The 23,634-nt window shown below is 37.8% G+C and overlaps 1 protein-coding gene across 10 annotated transcripts in view; it reads left to right on the top strand.

Moving 5' to 3' along the window:
• FMNL2 (formin like 2) overlaps positions 1–23,311 on the top strand; it is a 344,928-nt gene extending 321,617 nt beyond the window's left edge. For 2 of the 10 annotated variants that reach the window (XM_072122510.1, XM_072122506.1), the window contains 2 exons: positions 19,948–20,041; positions 21,627–23,311. In XM_072122510.1, the coding sequence (XP_071978611.1) occupies positions 19,948–20,041; positions 21,627–21,633 (101 nt within the window). In that variant the 3' untranslated portion in view covers positions 21,634–23,311. Of the gene's footprint in view, positions 1–12,335; positions 12,357–16,725; positions 16,850–19,947; positions 20,042–21,626 lie in introns of all 10 variants that reach the window. The other 8 variants (XM_072122507.1, XM_072122511.1, XM_072122504.1 and 5 more) reach the window with 6 other exon arrangements.
• Positions 23,312–23,634: the final 323 nt, after the last annotated feature.

Here is a 23,634-nt window from a genome sequence, read left to right as displayed (position 1 = left end):
ACTACACTATATTACTACTTACACTATATACTATACTACTGCACTATATACTACTACACTATATACTATATACACTATATACTATACTACACTATATACTACTACACTATATTACTATACTACTGCACTATATACTACTACACTATATATATATACACTATATACTATACTACACTATATACTACTACACTATATACTATACTACTGCACTATATACTACTACACTATATACTATACTACACTATATACTATACTACACTATATACTATACACTACATTACTATACTACACTATATACTACTACACTATATACTATACTACACTATATACTACTACACTATATACATACTACACTATATACTATACTACTGCACTATATACTACTACACTATATACTACTACACTATATACTATACTACACTATATACTACACTATATACTACTACACTATATATTACTACACTATATACTATACTACACTATATACTACTACACTATATACTATACTACACTATATACTACTACACTATATACTATACTACACTATATACTATACTACACTATATACTACTACACTATATACTACTACACTATATACTACTACACTATATACTATACTACACTATATACTACACACTATATACTACTACTATATACTATACTAACTATATACTACACATATACTACACTATATTACTACACTATATACTATACTACACTATATACTATACTACACTATATACTATACTACACTATATACTACTACACTATATACTACTACACTATATACTATACTACACTATATACTACTACACTATATACTATACTACTACACTATATACTACTACACTATATACTATACTACACTATATACTACTACACTATATACTATACTACTACACTATATACTACTACACTATATACTATACTACACTATATACTATACTACACTATATACTATACTACACTATATACTACTACACTATATACTACTACACTATATACTATACTACACTATATACTTACTACACTATATACTATACTACACTATATACTATACTACACTATATACTATACTACACTATATACTACTACACTATATACTATACTACACTATATACTACTACACTATATACTACTACACTATATACTATACTACACTATATACTATACTACACTATATACTATACTACACTATATACTACTACACTATATACTACTACACTATATACTATACTACACTATATACTACTACACTATATACTACTACACTATATACTATACTACACTATATACTGCTACACTATATACTATACTACACTATATACTATACTACACTATATACTACTACACTATATACTACTACACTATATACATACTACACTATATACTACTACACTATATAGTATACTACACTATATACTATACTACACTATATACTATACTACACTATATACTATACTACACTATATACTACTACACTATATACTACTACACTATATACTATACTACACTATATACTATACTACACTATATACTACTACACTATATACTACTACACTATATACTATACTACACTATATACTACTACACTATATACTACTACACTATATACTATACTACACTATATACTATACTACACTATATACTACTACACTATATACTATACTACACTATATACTACTACACTATATACTACTACACTATATACTATACTACACTATATACTATACTACACTATATACTACTACACTATATACTACTACACTATATACTACTACTACACTATATACTACTACACTATATACTATACTACACTATATACTACTACACTATATACTACTACACTATATACTATACTACACTATATACTATACTACACTATATACTATACTACACTATATACTACTACACTATATACTACTACACTATATACTATACTACACTATATACTACTACACTATATACTATACTACACTATATACTACTACACTATATACTATACTACACTATATACTACTACACTATATACTACTACACTATATACTATACTACACTATATACTACTACACTATATACTACTACACTATATACTATACTACACTATATACTACTACACTATATACTACTACACTATATACTATACTACACTATATACTATACTACACTATATACTATACTACACTATATACTACTACACTATATACTACTACACTATATACTATACTACACTATATACTACTACACTATATACTACTACACTATATACTATCTACACTATATACTGCTACACTATATACTATACTACACTATATACTATACTACACTATATACTATACTACACTATATACTATACTACACTATATACTACTACACTATATACTACTACACTATATACTATACTACACTATATACTACTACACTATATACTACTACACTATATACTACTACACTATATACTACTACACTATATACTATACTACTACACTATATATTATACTACACTATATACTATACTACTACACTATATACTACTACACTATATACTATACTACACTATATACTACTACACTATATACTACTACACTATATACTACTACACTATATACTATACTACACTATATACTATACTACACTATATACTACTACACTATATACTACTACACTATATACTATACTACACTATATACTACTACACTATATACTACTACACTATATACTATACTACACTATATACTACTACACTATATACTACTACACTATATACTATACTACACTATATACTATACTACACTATATACTACTACACTATATACTATACTACACTATATACTACTACACTATATACTACTACACTATATACTATACTACACTATATACTACTACACTATATACTACTACACTATATACTATACTACACTATATACTGCTACACTATATACTATACTACACTATATACTATACTACACTATATACTACTACACTATATACTATACTACTACACTATATACTATACTACACTATATACTACTACACTATATACTACTACTACTACTACACTATATACTACTACACTATATACCAGCGGTGGCGAACCTATGGCACGGGTGCCAGAGGTGGCACTCGGAGCCCTCTCTGTGGGCACCCAGGCCATCACCCAGCACAAAGTTCACCATTCAGGACTCAAGACCTCCTCCTCCAGTCACAGGCAGCCCAGGACTTGCCACGTTATTTTAAAGTGACTTGAAGAGCAGGAGGATCAGGGAGGTGAGGACACAGCTGGATTATGATTGCAGACCCTTCTCTGGGCCTGTGATTTAGCCTGTTAAGGTGACCTTAAGGGAAACTACAATGTAATCCAAATTTCTACTTCTTTCTACTGTATTGGTGTCCTCAAGATGCCAATACGTTTGAAACCTGTGAGTTGATTTAGTTACTTTAAATTGGCATTTGGCACTCAGTCCCTAAAAGGTTCGCCATCACTGCTATATACTATACTACACTATATACTACTACACTATATATTATACTACACTTTATACTACTGCACTATATACTACTACACTATATACTACTACACTATATACTACTACACTATATATTATACTACACTATATACTACTACACTATATACTACTACACTATATACTACTACACTGTATACTACTACACTATATACTACTACACTATATATTATACTACACTATATACTACTGCACTATATACTACTACACTATATACTATACTACACTATATACTACTACACTATATATTATACTACACTTTATACTAATACATACTACACTATATATCCTAAACTACACTTTATACTACTATCCCTTATACTACTACACTATATACTACTACACTATATATTACAACACTATATACTATACTACACTATATACTACTACACTATATACTACTACACTATATACTATACTACACTATATACTACTACACTATATACTATACTACACTATATACTACTACACTATATACTATACTACACTATATACTACTACACTATATACTACTACACTATAATATACTACATCTATATACTACTACACTATATACTACTACACTATATACTATACTACACTATATACTACTACACTATATACTACTACACTATATACTATACTACACTATATACTATACTACACTATATACTATACTACACTATATACTACTACACTATATACTACTACACTATATACTATACTACACTATATACTACTACACTATATACTACTACACTATATACTATACTACACTATATACTGCTACACTATATACTATACTACACTATATACTATACTACACTATATACTATACTACACTATATACTATACTACACTATATACTACTACACTATATACTACTACACTATATACTATACTACACTATATACTACTACACTATATACTACTACACTATATACTACTACACTATATACTACTACACTATATACTATACTACTACACTATATATTATACTACACTATATACTATAACTATATACTACTACACTATATACTATACTACACTATATACTACTACACTATATACTACTACACTATATACTATACTACACTATTATACTATACTACACTATATACTACTACACTATATACTACTACACTATATACTATACTACACTATATACTACTACACTATATACTACTACACTATATACTATACTACACTATATACTACTACACTATATACTACTACACTATATACTATACTACACTATATACTATACTACACTATATACTATACTACACTATATACTACTACACTATATACTTACACTATATACTATACTACACTATATACTACTACACTATATACTACTACACTATATACTATACTACACTATATACTACTACACTATATACTACTACACTATATACTATACTACACTATATACTGCTACACTATATACTATACTACACTATATACTATACTACACTATATACTATACTACTACACTATATACTATACTACACTATATACTACTACACTATATACTACTACTACTACTACACTATATACTACTACACTATATACCAGCGGTGGCGAACCTATGGCACGGGTGCCAGAGGTGGCACTCGGAGCCCTCTCTGTGGGCACCCAGGCCATCACCCAGCACAAAGTTCACCATTCAGGACTCAAGACCTCCTCCTCCAGTCACAGGCAGCCCAGGACTTGCCACGTTATTTTAAAGTGACTTGAAGAGCAGGAGGATCAGGGAGGTGAGGACACAGCTGGATTATGATTGCAGACCCTTCTCTGGGCCTGTGATTTAGCCTGTTAAGGTGACCTTGAAAGGGAAACTACAATGTATTCCAAATTTCTACTTCTTTCTACTGTATTGGTGTCCTCAAGATGCCATACGTTTTGAAACCTGTGAGTGATTTAGTTACTTTAAATTGGCATTTGGCACTCAGTCCCTAAAAGGTTCGCCATCACTGCTATATACTATACTACACTATATACTACTACACTATATATTATACTACACTTTTATACTACTGCACTATATACTACTACACTATATACTACTACACTATATACTACTACACTATATATTATACTACACTATATACTACTACACTATATACTACTACACTATATACTACTACACTGTATACTACTACACTATATACTACTACACTATATATTATACTACACTATATACTACTGCACTATATACTACTACACTATATACTATACTACACTATATACTACTACACTATATATTATACTACACTTTATACTACTACACTATATATTATACTACACTTTATACTACTACACTATATACTATACTACTACACTATATACTACTACACTATATATTACAACACTATATACTATAACTACACTATATACTACTACACTATTATACTACTACACTAGACTACTACACTATATACTATACTACACTATATACTACTACACTATACTATACTACACTATATACTACTACACTATATACTATACTACACTATATACTACTACACTATATACTACTACACTATATACTACTACACTATATATTACAACACTATATACTATACTACACTATATACTACTACACTATATACTACTACACTATATACTACTACACTATATACTACACTATATACTACTACACTATATACTACTACACTATATACTACTACACTATATATATACTACAATCTATATACTACTACACTATATACTATACTACACTATATACTACTACACTATATACTATACTACACTATATACTACTACACTATATACTACTACACTATATACTACTACACTATATATTACAACACTATATACTACACTATATACTACTACACATATACTACTACACTATATACTAGACTACACTATATACTACACTATATACTACTACACTATATATACTACTACACTATATACTACTACACTATATACTACTGCACTATATACTACTACACTATATACTATACTACACTATATACTACTACACTATATATTATACTACACTTTATACTACTACACTATATATTATACTACACTTTATACTACTACACTATATACTACTACACTATATACTACTACACTATATATTACAACACTATATACTATTACTACACTATATACTACTACACTATATACTACTACACTATATTACTACTACACTATATACTACACTATATACGACTACACTATATACGACTACACTATTACTACTACACTATATACTACTACTATATATATACTACACTATTACTACACTATATACTATACTACACTATATACTACTACACTATATACTACTACACTATATACTACTACACTATATACTATACTACACGATATACTACTACACTATATACTATACTACACTATATACTACTACACTATATACTATACTACACTATATACTACTACACTATGTACTACTACACTATATACTATACTACACTGTATACTACTACACTATATACTACTACACTATATACTACTACACTATATACTATACTACACTATATACTACTACACTATATACTATACTACACTATATACTACTACACTATATACTATACTACACTATATACTACTACACTATTACTACTACACTATATACTATACTACACTGTATACTACTACACTAGATACTACTACACTATATACTACTACACTATATACTACTACATTGTATACTACTACACTATATACTACTACACTGTATATCTACTACACTATATACTACTACACTATATACTACTACACTGTATACTACTACACTATATACTACTACACTATACTATACTACACTATATACTACTACACTATATACTATACTACACTATATACTATGACTACACTATATACTACTACACTATATACGACTACACTATATACGACTACACTATATACTACTACACTATATACTACGTACTCTATATACTACACTATATACTATACTACACTATATACTACTACACCATATACTACAGCTATATACTATAGCTACACTATATACTACTACACTATATACTATACTACACTATATACTACTACACTATATACTATTCTACACTGTATACTACTACACTATATACTACTACACTATATACTACTACATCTATATACTACTACATTGTATACTACTACACTATATACTACTATCACTGTATACTACTACACTATATACTACTACACTATATACTACTACACTATATACTACTACACTATATACTACTACACTATATACTATACTACACTATATACTAGACTACACTATATACTACTACATCTATATATATACTACACTATATACTATACTACACTATATACTATACTACATCTATATTCTACTACACTATATACGACTACACTATATACTACTACACCTATATACTACTACACTATATACGACTACACTATATACTAGTACACTATATACTACTACACTATATACTACACTATATACTATACTACACTATATACTACTACACTATATACTACTACACTGTATACTACTACACTATATACTATACTATACTATATATCTACTACACTGTATACTACTACACTATATACTACTATCCTATATACTATACTATACTATATACTACTACATCTATATACTATGCTACACTATATACTACTACACTATATACTATATTCTACACTATATACTACTACACTATATACTACTACACTATATACTACTACACTATATACTATACACACTATATACTACTACACTATATATTACTACATTGTATACTACTACACTATATACTATACTACACTATATACTACACTATATACTACTACACTATACTACACTATATACTACTACACTATATACTATACTACTCTATATACTATACTACACTATATATTACTACATTGTATAAACTACTATATATTATTATACTACACTATATACTACACATATATACTACTACACTATATACTACACTATATACTACTACACTATATACTACTACACTGTATACTACTACACTATATACTGACTACACTATATACTACTACACTATATACTACACTATATACTACTGCACTATATACTACTACACTATATACTATACTACTACACTATATACTACTACACTATATACTACTGACACTATATACTTTACTACTCTATATACTATACTACACTATATACTACTACACTATATACTATACTACTGCACTATATACTACTACACTATATACTATACTACACTATATACTACTACACTATATACTACTACACTATATACTACTACACTATATACTACACTATATACGTACTGCACTATATACTACTACACTATATACTATACTACACTATATAACTATACTACACTATATACTACTACACTATATACTATACTACTGCACTATATACTACTACATATACTACTACACTATATACTATACTACACTATATACACACTATATACTATACTACACTATATACTACTACACTATATACTATACTACACTATATACTACTACACTATATACTATACTACATCTATATACTATACTACACTATATACTATACTACACTATATACTACTACACTATATATATACTACACTATATCTACTACACTATATACTACTACACTATATACTACTACACTATAACTATACTACACTATATACTACTACAGCTATATACTATACTACTGCACTATATACTACTACACTATATACTACTACACTATATACTATACTACACTATATACTACTACACTATATACTACTACACTATATACTATACTACACTATATACTACACTATATACTATACTACACTATATACTACTACACATACTACTACACTATATACTACTACCATATACTACTACACTATATACTATACTACACTATATACTATACTACACTATACTATACTACCTATATACTATACTACACTATATACTACTACACTATATACTACTACACTATATACTATACTACACTATATACTATACTACTACACTATATACTACTACACTATATACTATACTACACTATATACTATACTACACTATATACTACTACACTATATACTATACTACACCTATATACTACTAACTATGTACTATACTACACTATATACTACTACACTATATACATACTACACTATATACTACTACACTATATACTATACTACACTATATACTATACTACACTATATACTACTACACTATATACTATACTATACTACACTATATACTACTATACTATATACTATACTACTACACTATATACTACTACACTATATACTATACTACACTATATACTATACTACACTATATACTACTACACTATATACTATACTACACTATATACTATACTACTACACTATATACTACTACACTATATACTATACTACACTATATACTACTGCACTATATACTACTACACTATATACTACTACACTATATACTACTACACTGTATACTACTACACTGTATACTACTACACTATATACTACTACACTATATACTACTACACTGTATACTACTACACTATATACTACTACACTATATACTATACTACACTATATACTACTACACTATATACTACTACTCTATATACTATACTACACTATCTACTACTACACTATATACTACTACACTATATACTATACTACACTATATACTATACTACTACACTATATACTATACTACACTATATACTACTATACTACACTATATACTATACTACACTATATACTATACTACACTATATACTACCACACTATATACTATACTACACTATATACTATACATATCTATACTACTACACTATATACTACTACACTATATACTATACTACACTATATACTATACTACACTGTATACTACTACACTATATACTACTACACTATATACTACTACACTATATACTACTACACTATATACTATACTACACTATATAATACTACACTATATACTACTGCACTATATACTATACTACACTATATACTACTGCACTATATACTATACTACACTATATACTACTACACTATATACTACTGCACATATACTATACTACACTATATACTACTACACTATACTATACTACACTATATACTACTACACTATATACACTACACTATATATATACTACACTATATACTACTACTACACATATAATACTACACTATATACTATACTACACTATATACTACTACACTATATACTATACTACACTATATACTATACTACACTATATACTATACTACACTATATACTACTACACTATATACTATACTACACTATATACTACTACACTATATACTATACTACTACACTATATACTACTACACTATATACTACTACACTATATAATATACTACACTATACTACTACACTATATACTATACTACACTATATACTACTACACTATATACTATACTACACTATATACTACTACACTATATACTACTACACTATATACTACTACACTATATACTATACTACTACACTATATACTACTACACTATATACTATACTACACTATATACTACTACACTATATACTATACTACTACACTATATACTATACTACACTATATACTACTACACTATATACTATACTACTACACTATAAACTACTACACTATACTACACTATATACTATACTACACTATATACTGCTACACTATATACTACTACACTATATACTATACTACTACACTATATACTATACTACTACACTATATACTACTACACTATATACTATACTACACTATATACTATACTACACTATATACTACTACACTATATACTACTACACTATATACTATACTACACTATATACTATACTACACTATATACTATACTACACTATATACTATACTACACTATATACTACTACACTATATACTATACTACTACACTATATACTACTACACTATATACTATACTACACTATATACTATACTACACTATATACTACTACACTATATACTATACTACTACACTATATACTACTACACTATATACTATACTACACTATATACTATACTACACTATATACTACTACACTATATACTACTACACTATATACTATACTACTACACTATATACTATACTACACTATATACTACACTATATACTATACTACACTATATACTACTACACTATATACTACTACACTATATACTATACTACACTATATACTATACTACACTATATACTACTACACTATATACTATACTACACTATATACTACTACACTATATACTACTACACTATATACTATACTACACTATATACTACTACACTATATACTACTACACTATATACTATTACTACACTATATACTACTACACTATATACTACTACACTATATACTACTACACTATATACTATACTACACTATATACTACTACACTATATACTACTACACTATATACTATACTACACTATATACTACTACACTATATACTATACTACACTATATACTACTACACTATATACTATACTACACTGTATACTACTACACTATATACTACTACACTATATACTACTACACTATATACTATACTACACTATATACTACTACACTATATACTACTACACTATATACTACTACACTATATACTATACTACACTATATACTACTACACTATATACTATACTACACTATATACTACTACACTATATACTACTACACTATATACTATACTACTGCACTATATACTACTGCACTATATACTACTACTCCATATACCCGTGCATTATAGCAGATGTATAATAGTTTGGGGTCACTGTTTTATTTCTCTGTTTTCTGCCCCATAAGATTTCCTCAGACGTTTATCAGGTACGATGGGCTCGGCTTCTGCTCCTATAGATCGTCCCTTTGGGGCCCCGGGCCCTCAGCGCTGCAGTCTAGCTACACATCCAGAGCCTGCTGCTTCCTCCATGCTTTGCTTCTCTGTATAGCGTCACCTATAGCAGCACTTATAGACCTTCTGTATACGGTAGTGTCGTAGATTTGTCACAATTACATTTTGGGGGTCACCATGGAGCCCCCATCTCATGATGCTCTATCTCTCTGCCCGGCGGATCCTGCCATATATTCACTGACACTTAAAGGGGTTGTTTAGCACTTATATGTTCTTAAAGGGAATCTACCACCAGGATGAAGGATTGTAAACCAAGCGCTGGCCTATTAGTGTGCGCCCCTCTGCCAGGATCTGCTCTTCCTTTAGCTTTCTAATCCAATGTTTTTAAGGAAAAAAGGCTGTACATTTATGCAAATTAGCCTGAGGGGCTCCAGGCTCCATTGACACCTTTGGAGACCCTCGGGCTAATTTTTGTGATTTTAAAAGCTTTTTTTGCAAAACCTAGAGGATAAGAAGCGCGGATAAAAAGCGCCCCCCCCCCCCCCCCCCCCGCCTGACCATGGCCGTTGCCGGTATCGCAGTTCGGCGCTGAGCCGCGATATCACACACAGAGATATACAGATGATTTTGGAATAAAAAACAGGCAAGTTTTCCAAACCCTGAACATCCCCTTTAAGACCAGTATGAGATCAGGCCCATTGCCTATTGGAGCCGGATGCAGACAGCACCAGACTGTGTAGTGGCCGCGCTGGGGTACTGCATGACCCCCCTGTGGTATCTCTATAACACAGGATTCCCGTGGCTTCCGTGGCCCCGGATCCAGTATTTTGGGTTTTGTGCTTCTCTTTATATAAATAATATGCAAAATAAACAAAATCTTATAATGAAACTTTGTAACTTTTTGTGTCACTTCCGGAACCTTCTCAGGATCTCTGCTTGTGGTCAGTGAATAAAACTGTAGCAAAATCTTCTGTGACCAGTATTAAAGGGGTCGCCACATCCCAAACCACCCGCAAGTAAAAGCAGAATGGGGGGGGGGGGGGTATATCACATGATAGAGGCCACGCCCCCGGTGTCCCACAGGTCCAACCTTTAGCACAATAATAAGTAAACAGACCTGGGGCAGGAACGCTCCACCCACCCACTCCGCCAAAGGCCACACCCCCCCATAGTTTTTGTTTGTTATTTTAGGGGAAAACTTGTATGAACCAGGGGGCGTGGCCGTGACTACTGGAGAACTTACTTCCTCCTGCTTAGCACCACATACACAATCATTCACTCGCCCTATAAAAAGAGAAGACACATGGGCATCAGGGGGCACAGGGGTCAGGGACCCCCCCACAGCATCGACATTGATAAAATCCTGTCCCTGCAGAAGTCCCCGTGCAATGGCTCAGATCCCGCTATAGTCACCGAGTCATATGGGAGTGACACAGCACAGGACTCCCCGCCATGAGGGAGCTCTGTGTGATCCGCTGAAGAGAAATCAGCTCGTCCCCCCCTCCCTCAGGGATTCTCTTCAGCAGGTCACACACAGCTCCCTCATCCCCCTCCCTCAGGAATTCTCTTCAGCAAGTCACACACAGCTCCCTCATCCCCCCTCCCTCAGGAATTCTCTTCAACGAGTCACACACAGCTCCCTCATCCCCCTCCCTCAGGAGTTCTCTCCAGCGAGTCACACAGAGCCTCTCATCCCCCCTCCCTCAGGAGTCTGTGATGCGTCACACACGGCTCCCTCATCCCCCTCCCTCAGGAATTCTCTTCAGCGAGTCACACACAGCTCCGTCATCCCCCTCCCTCAGGAATTCTCTTCAGCGAGTCACACACAGCTTTCTCATCCTCCCTCCCTCAGGACTCTGTAATGCGTCACACACAGCTCCCTCATCCCCCTCCCTCAGGAATTCTCTTCACTGAGTCACACACAGCTCCCTCATCCCCCTCTCTCAGGACTCTGTGATGCATCACACAGCTCCCTCATTCCCCCTCCCTCAGGACTCTGTGATGGGTCACACACAGCTCCCTCATCCCCCCTCCATAAGGAATTTTCTTCAGCGAGTCACACGCAGCTCCCTCATCCCCCTCCCTCAGGAATTCTCTTCACCGAGTCACACACAGCTCCCTCATCCCCCTCCCTCAGGACTCTGTGATGTGTCACACACAGCTCCCTCATCCCCCCTCTCTCAAGACTCTGTGATGTGTCACACACAGCTCCCTCATCCCCCCTCCCTCAGGACTCTGTGTTGCGTCACACACAGCTCCCTCATCCCCCCTCCCTCAGGACTCTGTGATGCGTTACACACAGCTCCCTCATCCCCCCTCCCTCAGGACTTTGTGATGCGTTACACACAGCTCCCTCATCCCCCCTCCCTCAGGACTCTGTGATGCGTCACACACAGCTGCCTCATCCCCACTCCCTCAGGACTCTGTGATGCGTCACACACAGCTGCCTCATCCCCACTCCCTCAGGACTCTGTGATGCGTCACACACAGCTTCCTCAACCCCCCTCCCCCAGGACTCTGTGATGGGTCACACACAGCTCCCTAATCCCCCCTCCGTCAGGAATTCTCTTCAGCGAGTCACACGCAGCTCCCTCATCCCCCTCCCTCAGGAATTCTCTTCAGCGAGTCACACACAGCTCCCTCATCCCCCTCCCTCAGGACTCTGTGATGTGTCACACACAGCTACCTCATCCCCCCTCTCTCAAGACTCTGTGATGTGTCACACACAGCTCCCTCATCCCCCCTCCCTCAGGACTCTGTGTTGCGTCACACACAGCTCCCTTATCCCCCCTCCCTCAGGACTCTGTGTTGCGTCACACACAGCTCCCTCATCCCCCCTCCCTCAGGACTCTGTGTTGCATCACACACAGCTCCCTCATCCCCCCTCCCTCAGGACTCTGTGTTGCGGCACACACAGCTCCCTCATCCCCCCCTCCCTCAGGACTCTGTGATGCGTCACACACAGCTCCCTCATCCCCCCTCCCTCAGGACTTTGTGATGCATTACACACAGCTCCCTCATCCCCCCTCCCTCAGGACTCTGTGTTGCGTCACACACAGCTCCCTTATCCCCCCTCCCTCAGGACTCTGTGTTGCGTCACACACAGCTCCCTCATCCCCCCTCCCTCAGGACTCTGTGTTGCATCACACACAGCTCCCTAATCCCCCCTCCCTCAGGACTCTGTGTTGCGGCACACACAGCTCCCTCATCCCCCCCTCCCTCAGGACTCTGTGATGCGTCACACACAGCTCCCTCATCCCCCCTCCCTCAGGACTTTGTGATGCATTACACACAGCTCCCTCATCCCCCCTCACTCAGGACTCTGTGATGCGTTACACACAGCTCCCTCATCTCCCCTCCCTCAGGACTCTGTGATGCGTTACACACAGTCCCTCATCCCCCCTCCCTCAGGACTCTGTGATGCATTACACACAGCTCCCTCATTCCCCCTCCCTCAGGACTCTCTGATGCGTCACACACAGCTCCCTCATCCCCCCTCCCTCAAGACTCTGTGATGCATCACACACAGCTGCCTCATTCCCCCCTCCCTCAGGACTCTGTGATGCGTCACACAGCTCCCTCATCCCCCTCCCTCAGGAATTCTCTTCAGCGAGTCACACACAGCTCCCTCATCCCCCTCCCTCAGGACTCTGTGATGTGTCACACACAGCTCCCTCATCCCCCCTCCCTCAGGACTCTGTGTTGCGTCACACACAGCTCCCTCATCCCCCCTCCCTCAGGACTCTGTGATGCGTCACACACAGCTCCCTCATCCCCCCTCCCTCAGGACTTTGTGATGCGTTACACACAGCTCCCCCCTCCCTCAGGAATTCTCTTTTTTAAACACAATTTTAGCGAGATCTGAGCTACGGATTTCTATGAAGACTTCAGTGGGAAATCATCATTAGGTGATGAAACGAGGAAAATATAAGCTGGTATTTAGGAGAGACGTCTGACGAGATCTTCAAATATAAAAAGGAAAAATTCTATTCACTGATAAGAAGCAGAGATCCTAATCAGAGAAAGCAAAGGCTACATTGTTACAGGCAGCGACACCACACTTCATTATTCTGTGATAACACAGTAATTGTTTAGCTTTATTCCCACCACTAGGGGGCGCTGTCCGCAGACAGTCTCTACATTGTATCCTATGATGAAGCTGTATGCAGGCGGCTCCCTCTAGTGGTGTCTACAGGATGGACATTCTCCTAGGACTTTACCTGTGATGACGTGATCCGTCTGACTCTCTGCTTGCCGTGTTTATATTGTATTGTCTCCCGCAGCAGAGAACTAACCATGTACTAACCCTAGGCTTCCGTCTTGTCTGGCTATTATCTTCCATAGTGCTGAAGACTGTGCCCTTTACCGCGCGAACAGCCAAGCGCGGCTCACGGTTTTTCTGCGACCCGGTTCTCACGGAGGATTTCCATTACTAAAAACCTTCCCTTTCACACCTGATGCTCCTGCTGTAGGTTTTACAAGTTTTTCTCCATGTTTAGGCGTCACCCCGGGGTGTCAGAGGTCGCGACCTCCTGATACCCGCCATCACCTCTCTGCATGTCACCCATCGGACTCCGCATGATGGGGCCCTGATATACGGATCACATGCTCCAACATCCCGGCACAGACTGAGAATTAAAGGGATATTCACAGTATTTATGTCCACCGCATGTATCATAATGGGGGTCCGGACCTACCTGGAGAGCGGGGGTCACTAATGCACCTCTACAGGGAACCATGGAGAGATGTGTAATCACCATCTGTGTGCTGTTAGTAGCAGCAGGACTGTGATTGTAGCTTCTGCCAGTGCACTGGGGGTGCGTCCTCACACTGCTGTGCTCTGTGCAGCCAGGGTCAGGTATTGTCCCTTGAGAGCTTTGTCATTATACTCTTGTGTATGGAAGTTTTAGTAGCAGCAGGATTGTAGAAATGCATTTATCTTCTAGGATTGCAGCCTCTCCATGTGCCCTGGGGCATTATCTCTGCTGCTAATGTGAAGCAAGTCCCGTGCGAGCTGTGTAATCTCACCCTTGTGTATGCTTTTAGTAGCTGCAGGACTGTGAAAAATGTAGCTTCTTCATGTGCACACATCCTCACACTGCTTTGCTCTCTGCATGAAGCTGCTCCACAAGTAAAAGCTCTAGTAGTCACTCAGAGCACAGTCCTGCTGCTACTACCACCACACAAGAAGATATTGCCAGGGTCGATGCTTGCCCTTGCTGCGGGGTCAGCACAATGTGAGTACATGGAGCTTAGCTGTAACATTGTATACAATCAGCTCCCCCTAGTGGTGACCACACACGGGCAGAATGTTACGTCTGTGCTGGGGATGTTGGAGCCTGCGTCCTGCTGCGTCCTGCTGTGTGCGCCCCATCGTGCGCCCCGTCTGCTCTGCATGTCAGTGTCATTACTGAGGTCACCAAAGGTCATCACATGAAACGTCTTATTACATGCCAGACATAAAATATTTCTGGGTTCTGTAGATATTTAAGAAATTACCACAAAAAGGGGGCGGCCAAATATCCTGAACACAACGTTTAGTCTGTCGGATGTATAGGGGAGGGGCAGGGGGGCAAATACCTATAAATGAGCTTCTGAATGACCCTATGACAACTCTTCCTGTAGCAGCGGGGACAAGGGGGCATTAGATGAGGCGACCAGCGCTCCCCTGGTAAGGATTTGGCGCAGTTTGGGGGCGCAGAAGACTGAACACTGTGACAGGGTGATGGCCGCCACCAGGTTTGGGGGATTGTTTTGTATTGTTTCATCATCGCTCTGATTCCTCTGTGCTGCTGTTTCATCCGTCTTTGACTTTCTGTATCTGATCTAATCCACGACTGCAGGTTATACCGGCATGGACGAGTCGGCACCCCCCCAGCATGACCCCCCCCCCAGCATGAATCCCCATCCCCCTCCCAGCATGAACCCCCATCCCCCACTCTGCTGCTTCCAGTGCAATTATCTGAGCACCCACAATACAGAGGGAAAGAAAAGGGGCGGCACATGTTATCTAGCACATACACACATTATACACACACACACACACTATACAGACACATATACTGTATACACACACATATACACACACACACATATACACACACATATACTGTATACACACACATATACACACACACACTATACACACACATATACTGTATACACACACATATACACACACACACACATATACTGTATACACACACATATACACACACACACACATACACACATATACACACACATATACACACACTATACACACACATATACTGTATACACACATACATATACACACACATATACTGTATACACACACATATACACACACACACATACACACATATACAGACACATATACTGTATACACACACATATACACAGACACACATATACACACACATATACACACACACACACACACTATACAGACACATATACTGTATACACACACATATACACAGACACACATATACACACACATATACTGTATACGCACACATATACACACACACACATATACACACACATATACACACACACACACTATACACACACATATACTGTATACACACACATATACACACACACACACTATACACACACATATACTGTATACACACACATATACACACACACACACATACACACATATACACACACATATACACACACACATATACACACATATACAGACACATATATACACACATTATACACACATACACACACTATACACACATACACACTACTATACACACACACATATACTGTATACACACATACATATACACAGACAAATATACACACATATACACACACAGAAAGGTAGATAGATATTACATAAATAGAAAGATATATGACATGTAATATAGATATGTAATGAGATATATACTGTATTTGGGAAGGGAACGTTTAGTCCGTACATATAAAACATGAAAATCTCAGAATTGTCCTGGAACTGGAGAGAGATAAGAGAGAGTTCAGGATTAGAACTGGGTTTAGCTGCAGCTGTAATACCACACACAACCTGTGCCCGGAGTGGCGCTAGTGAGCAGCCGTGTTCTCCTAATCCTGACCGATCCCTTCTCCTTGTCCTCCACATATCGGAGCTCAGGCTCCGGCTCTTGTCCTCAGCGTCTCACGATTTCTTCGCTGTGTCTTTTCTTCTCTCTGGAGCCAAATCTTCAAAGCAGCTTGTATCATCTCTACGAGAATCCTCAAAGGAAACCACAGGAAAGACATTAAACACTTAATGAGCCGACAGGGCGGCCATCTTGTCCACTAACAGGGCGGCCATCTTGTCCACTAACAGGGCGGCCATCTTGTCCACTAACAGGGCGGCCATCTTGTCCACTAACAGGGCGGCCATCTTGTCCACTAACAGGGCGGCCATCTTGTCCACTAACAGGGCGGCCATCTTGTCCCCTTCCTTGCTGTCCTCCTCCCTTTTCCGTCTTTCCTGCTTCAGCGCCTCGCACTCCTGAGGTAGTGAATGATTCGCTCGCTCTCCGCTCCCCTGACAGATTTTTATTTAACCTCCATTTTGTGTTTTCTCCTGTTTAGCCTTAAAGAAGAATAATTTCACTAAATTCCCCAATGTTCATTCGAGGGTAAGGATTCCCTGTAGCCCAGCGCTGGTGGAGGACGCGCACAGCGGGCAAGCATCACTTTTACTTGTTTCCTCCTCTCTCTATTTGCTTCTCCTCAGTCTCTCACACGGCGGAGGCGGCCATTTTGTCTTCATGTAGATAATGGAGTCACACATGCGGATCAGCCTGACCGGGGACATGTACAGTACGACCGGCGATGGAAACCCCTTTAACCTTTTAAGGATGATACTTGCCAATCCTCTTAAAGGGGCGCGGTTAAAGGATTTTTCCACTTTACCTCATGTTTTTGTAATGTGTGTGACGATAGGATATGAGTTCGTCTCCCTGACTACCGTATCATAAGGTCAGACAGAGACAGATCACATGACCGTCCATCTGCGGCCATTTTATGGTCAGGAATGTCTGACATATCAAGAAAGTGGAGCAGAACCATCGATACAGCCTCCCTCCGCCGCACACGCAGTACGAAAAACATGAGGTGACGTGGCCAACCCCTTTAACATTAAAGTTGTGGAGTCTTTGCTCATTCAGCTGAGATTTACTAATGTAGGAGACGCCACGGACCACTGAAACATCTGACAACGTTTTCTCAAAGTGTAAGAGGATTTTATCAGCACTAAACACCCCCCAAAATGTCGGAAATGGGCGTGGTTAATATTAAAGGGGTTTGACCTTGTGACCTGTGCCCGCTGCTCTCCCATGACAGTATGGCCGCCCCTGGACACGTAAGATGGCGTCCTGTGGACATGCACTAGGCCGGCTCGTGGCATCTGACTGCAGGAGGAGGAGAGGAGCCGCCATGTGGGGGTCCGCCCCCCTGTATAGTGTTCCACTATAGCCACGGCCACAGGATGAGCCTCTCCCGTCCCTATAGCGACATCCGCTCGCAGGTTTTATTAAAGGGAAACCATTGTGCTAAAAAGTAAAATATTCTTCTCTTGTTCCTGGTCACGGAGACTCCATCAAACATTGAAATCCAATTTTACCAACACCCATGGTCCCGAAAATCCTGATCATTCAGACCATGTAAAGTCTGCCCCTTGTCATAGTGTCCTACAGAGGAAGAAGCAAGAAGATGGGAGGGAGGGTCAGACCACGCAGGATCTGTAGTCTGTAACCATGGAGACAGATAGAAACTGCTCCCCAGATACAGAGACATTCAACGTGTGCTCTAACCCTGCAGACAATAAGCGGACCTCCGATAATCAGTCATCATTAATGATTCCTAGAGAAATATTAGAAAATATAACATTGTCCGCCACCAGGGGGAGCTCACTGCATACAGGACACATCCGGCTCCTCCCAGGGGCTCAATGATATCATTTTTGTGTTCTGTGTAGGAAGAGTTCCTTGGACATATTTTATAAATGGTTTCCTTTTAATATATATTTTTATACTAATTGTTCCCTTCTCTACACGTCCCCCAGTAACCAGAAACCTCCGATAACAAAGCTCTTCTCTTTTCTGTTACTCCTCCTCATCCATTGGTTTGTCCTAAATCCCCCCCTTGTATCAGTCTAAATGGACTCTTCTCTCTGTACAAGCTGCTTTGATTGGCTGCCAGACTTCTTCTCTGTCTAACCCCGCCCCCTACACTATAAAGCCCGCCCTGACTCTTCTCTCTCCTTCCAGATCTTAGAAGCCAGCCGTACCGGAGAGCCGACGCGGTGAGGAGGAGTGTGAGGAGGCGCTTCGATGACCAGACAATGCGCTCTAGTGGTGCTGAGATTCCAGTATGAGCTGGAGCCCCGGGTGCGCGTGCCACGGGAGAAGACCCGGTGTCCGGCTGTGGGACGCACCACGCCGCCGTTATAACTGCACCTTTATTGTACTGCAAAGGGCTCAAACTGAACAGAAGAGACTGTACGGATACGAGCCGCGAAATCCGACAAAATCACTAAATATTGTCCAATTGTAGCTAACAAAGTGCCTAAACCCAACGTACCTGCCCCACGAGCGCCACACGTGTCTGATCAGGTATCTGCACCAATTCTCAGTGTTTGTAACCAAAATGTAAAATACTTCCTTTCCCTTTGATACACGACTTGTACGAGTGGTTGGTGGTCGCCCGGTGGTTGGTGGTCGCCGCCATTAGGAGTCACTTTGGTTTGTAAATAAGTCATCCCGACATATGGATTGGGGGAGGGGCGTGGAACGTGGGTGGAGCCTCGAGGATTTTGGCGTCTCCAACAAATGGGGTTTGGTGCTTTACGTTGCACTTAAAGGTCAATCCAATTCAAGGGCTGATGTGGAGAGCGAAGGGCGGGAAAGAGGAACCTGCACCTTTATTTTTATTTTTGCGCCGCGTAAGGAGCCCCCAGGAAACTCCAAGCATCAATGATGGAGACAGTATTAGGCCGGAGAAGGTCCAAGGAGCCAACAACTACTCCCATCCTCCTACATGATAACACAACTCCCAGCATGCAGCAGCTTCTATTTAAAGGGATTTAGAGTCTAAATCTACAAAAAACTTGTTTCCACATCCTAGACCCGGACGAAACGCAAGTCATGTGGTGGCCAGCCGCGGTATGTGCGCGATAACACGCCGTGATCCAGGTTATACGCGTGAGGCAGGTTTTTTAAATTTGGGTCACAGACGAATAGAACTTCTGCATCATGGAGACACGGATCCTGAGGAACATCTGGAAAAGACGGATGTGATATAAACCTCTCGCTACATTTTTGTTATATTGTGCAAAAAAATTGCATTTTTTCATTTTTCTCTGGCCCCTGGAGCGGCACTTTGGGCCCCGCTGCTCCGCACCTCGCCGCCTCCTCAGGCCTCGCGCCTCAGACACACAAGCCCCGGGTTTTGTGACCGTTTTTCTGCAGCTTTAGGCCTCGTGCAGCGACCACAAGCATCATGTGACCTCATTATTCAGCGTGTAACCCATGCACCGCCATTAGCCGTATTCACACAAAGATTTGGGGGGCTGGCACCCACAGTTTATGTTTTTACTTCTGAAAAAAAACCCAGTGGCGCTTGAGGCCTTGAAAACGCAATACGGAGGGTCTTGGCCTGATCACGTTTGTGTCTTCACCATAAGGCATGAGATTGGGAATGAGCACCGTAGTGTTTCCATGGAGATGCATATGCAACCAGGTCAAGCCCCTCCCCATTGCGTGTCCGCTTTACGCCCCTTAACTCCATAAGACCAGAAAGAAGAAATCATTTCCACTCGTCCAAAACTCCATCTCCTCCTCTTAGCACAGGACGTTCGCTCTCGACCAACCAACTGGTTTATTGTAAAGTACAAAAAAAAAAAAAACACTTGTATAGAATTTAACCACGAGGAGCCCAACAACCTCACGACAAAGTCCCGCGAAAACACAAACACGTTTTGTAAATGACAAATAATGAATATTTTGCACGTGGCAGAATGTGGACGATTTTGTTAAGAAAAAAAAAAAAGAAAAAAATTTGCTTGTTTAAAGTTTCCAAAAACTTTTTTTCTGCTAAAATTTTTATTTAACCCTGAATCTCCTGGAATATTCTGTAGTTTTTCAATGATCGGTTTTTACATGTACAGATATTTTGCTACAGAGTTGGTGCAGTTTTTTAATGTTTTTTTGTTTTGGTTTAGCCGCTGATTATGTAAATATTGTTTAAAGAAAAAAAAAAGGAAAAATAATAAAACGG

This window comes from Engystomops pustulosus, chromosome 8 (assembly GCF_040894005.1).
Source record: "Engystomops pustulosus chromosome 8, aEngPut4.maternal, whole genome shotgun sequence".
In the NCBI taxonomy this organism is placed as follows: Eukaryota; Metazoa; Chordata; class Amphibia; order Anura; family Leptodactylidae; genus Engystomops; species Engystomops pustulosus.
The sequence above is the reverse complement of the archived record's forward strand: the minus strand, read 5'-3'. Positions and strand labels throughout refer to the sequence as shown.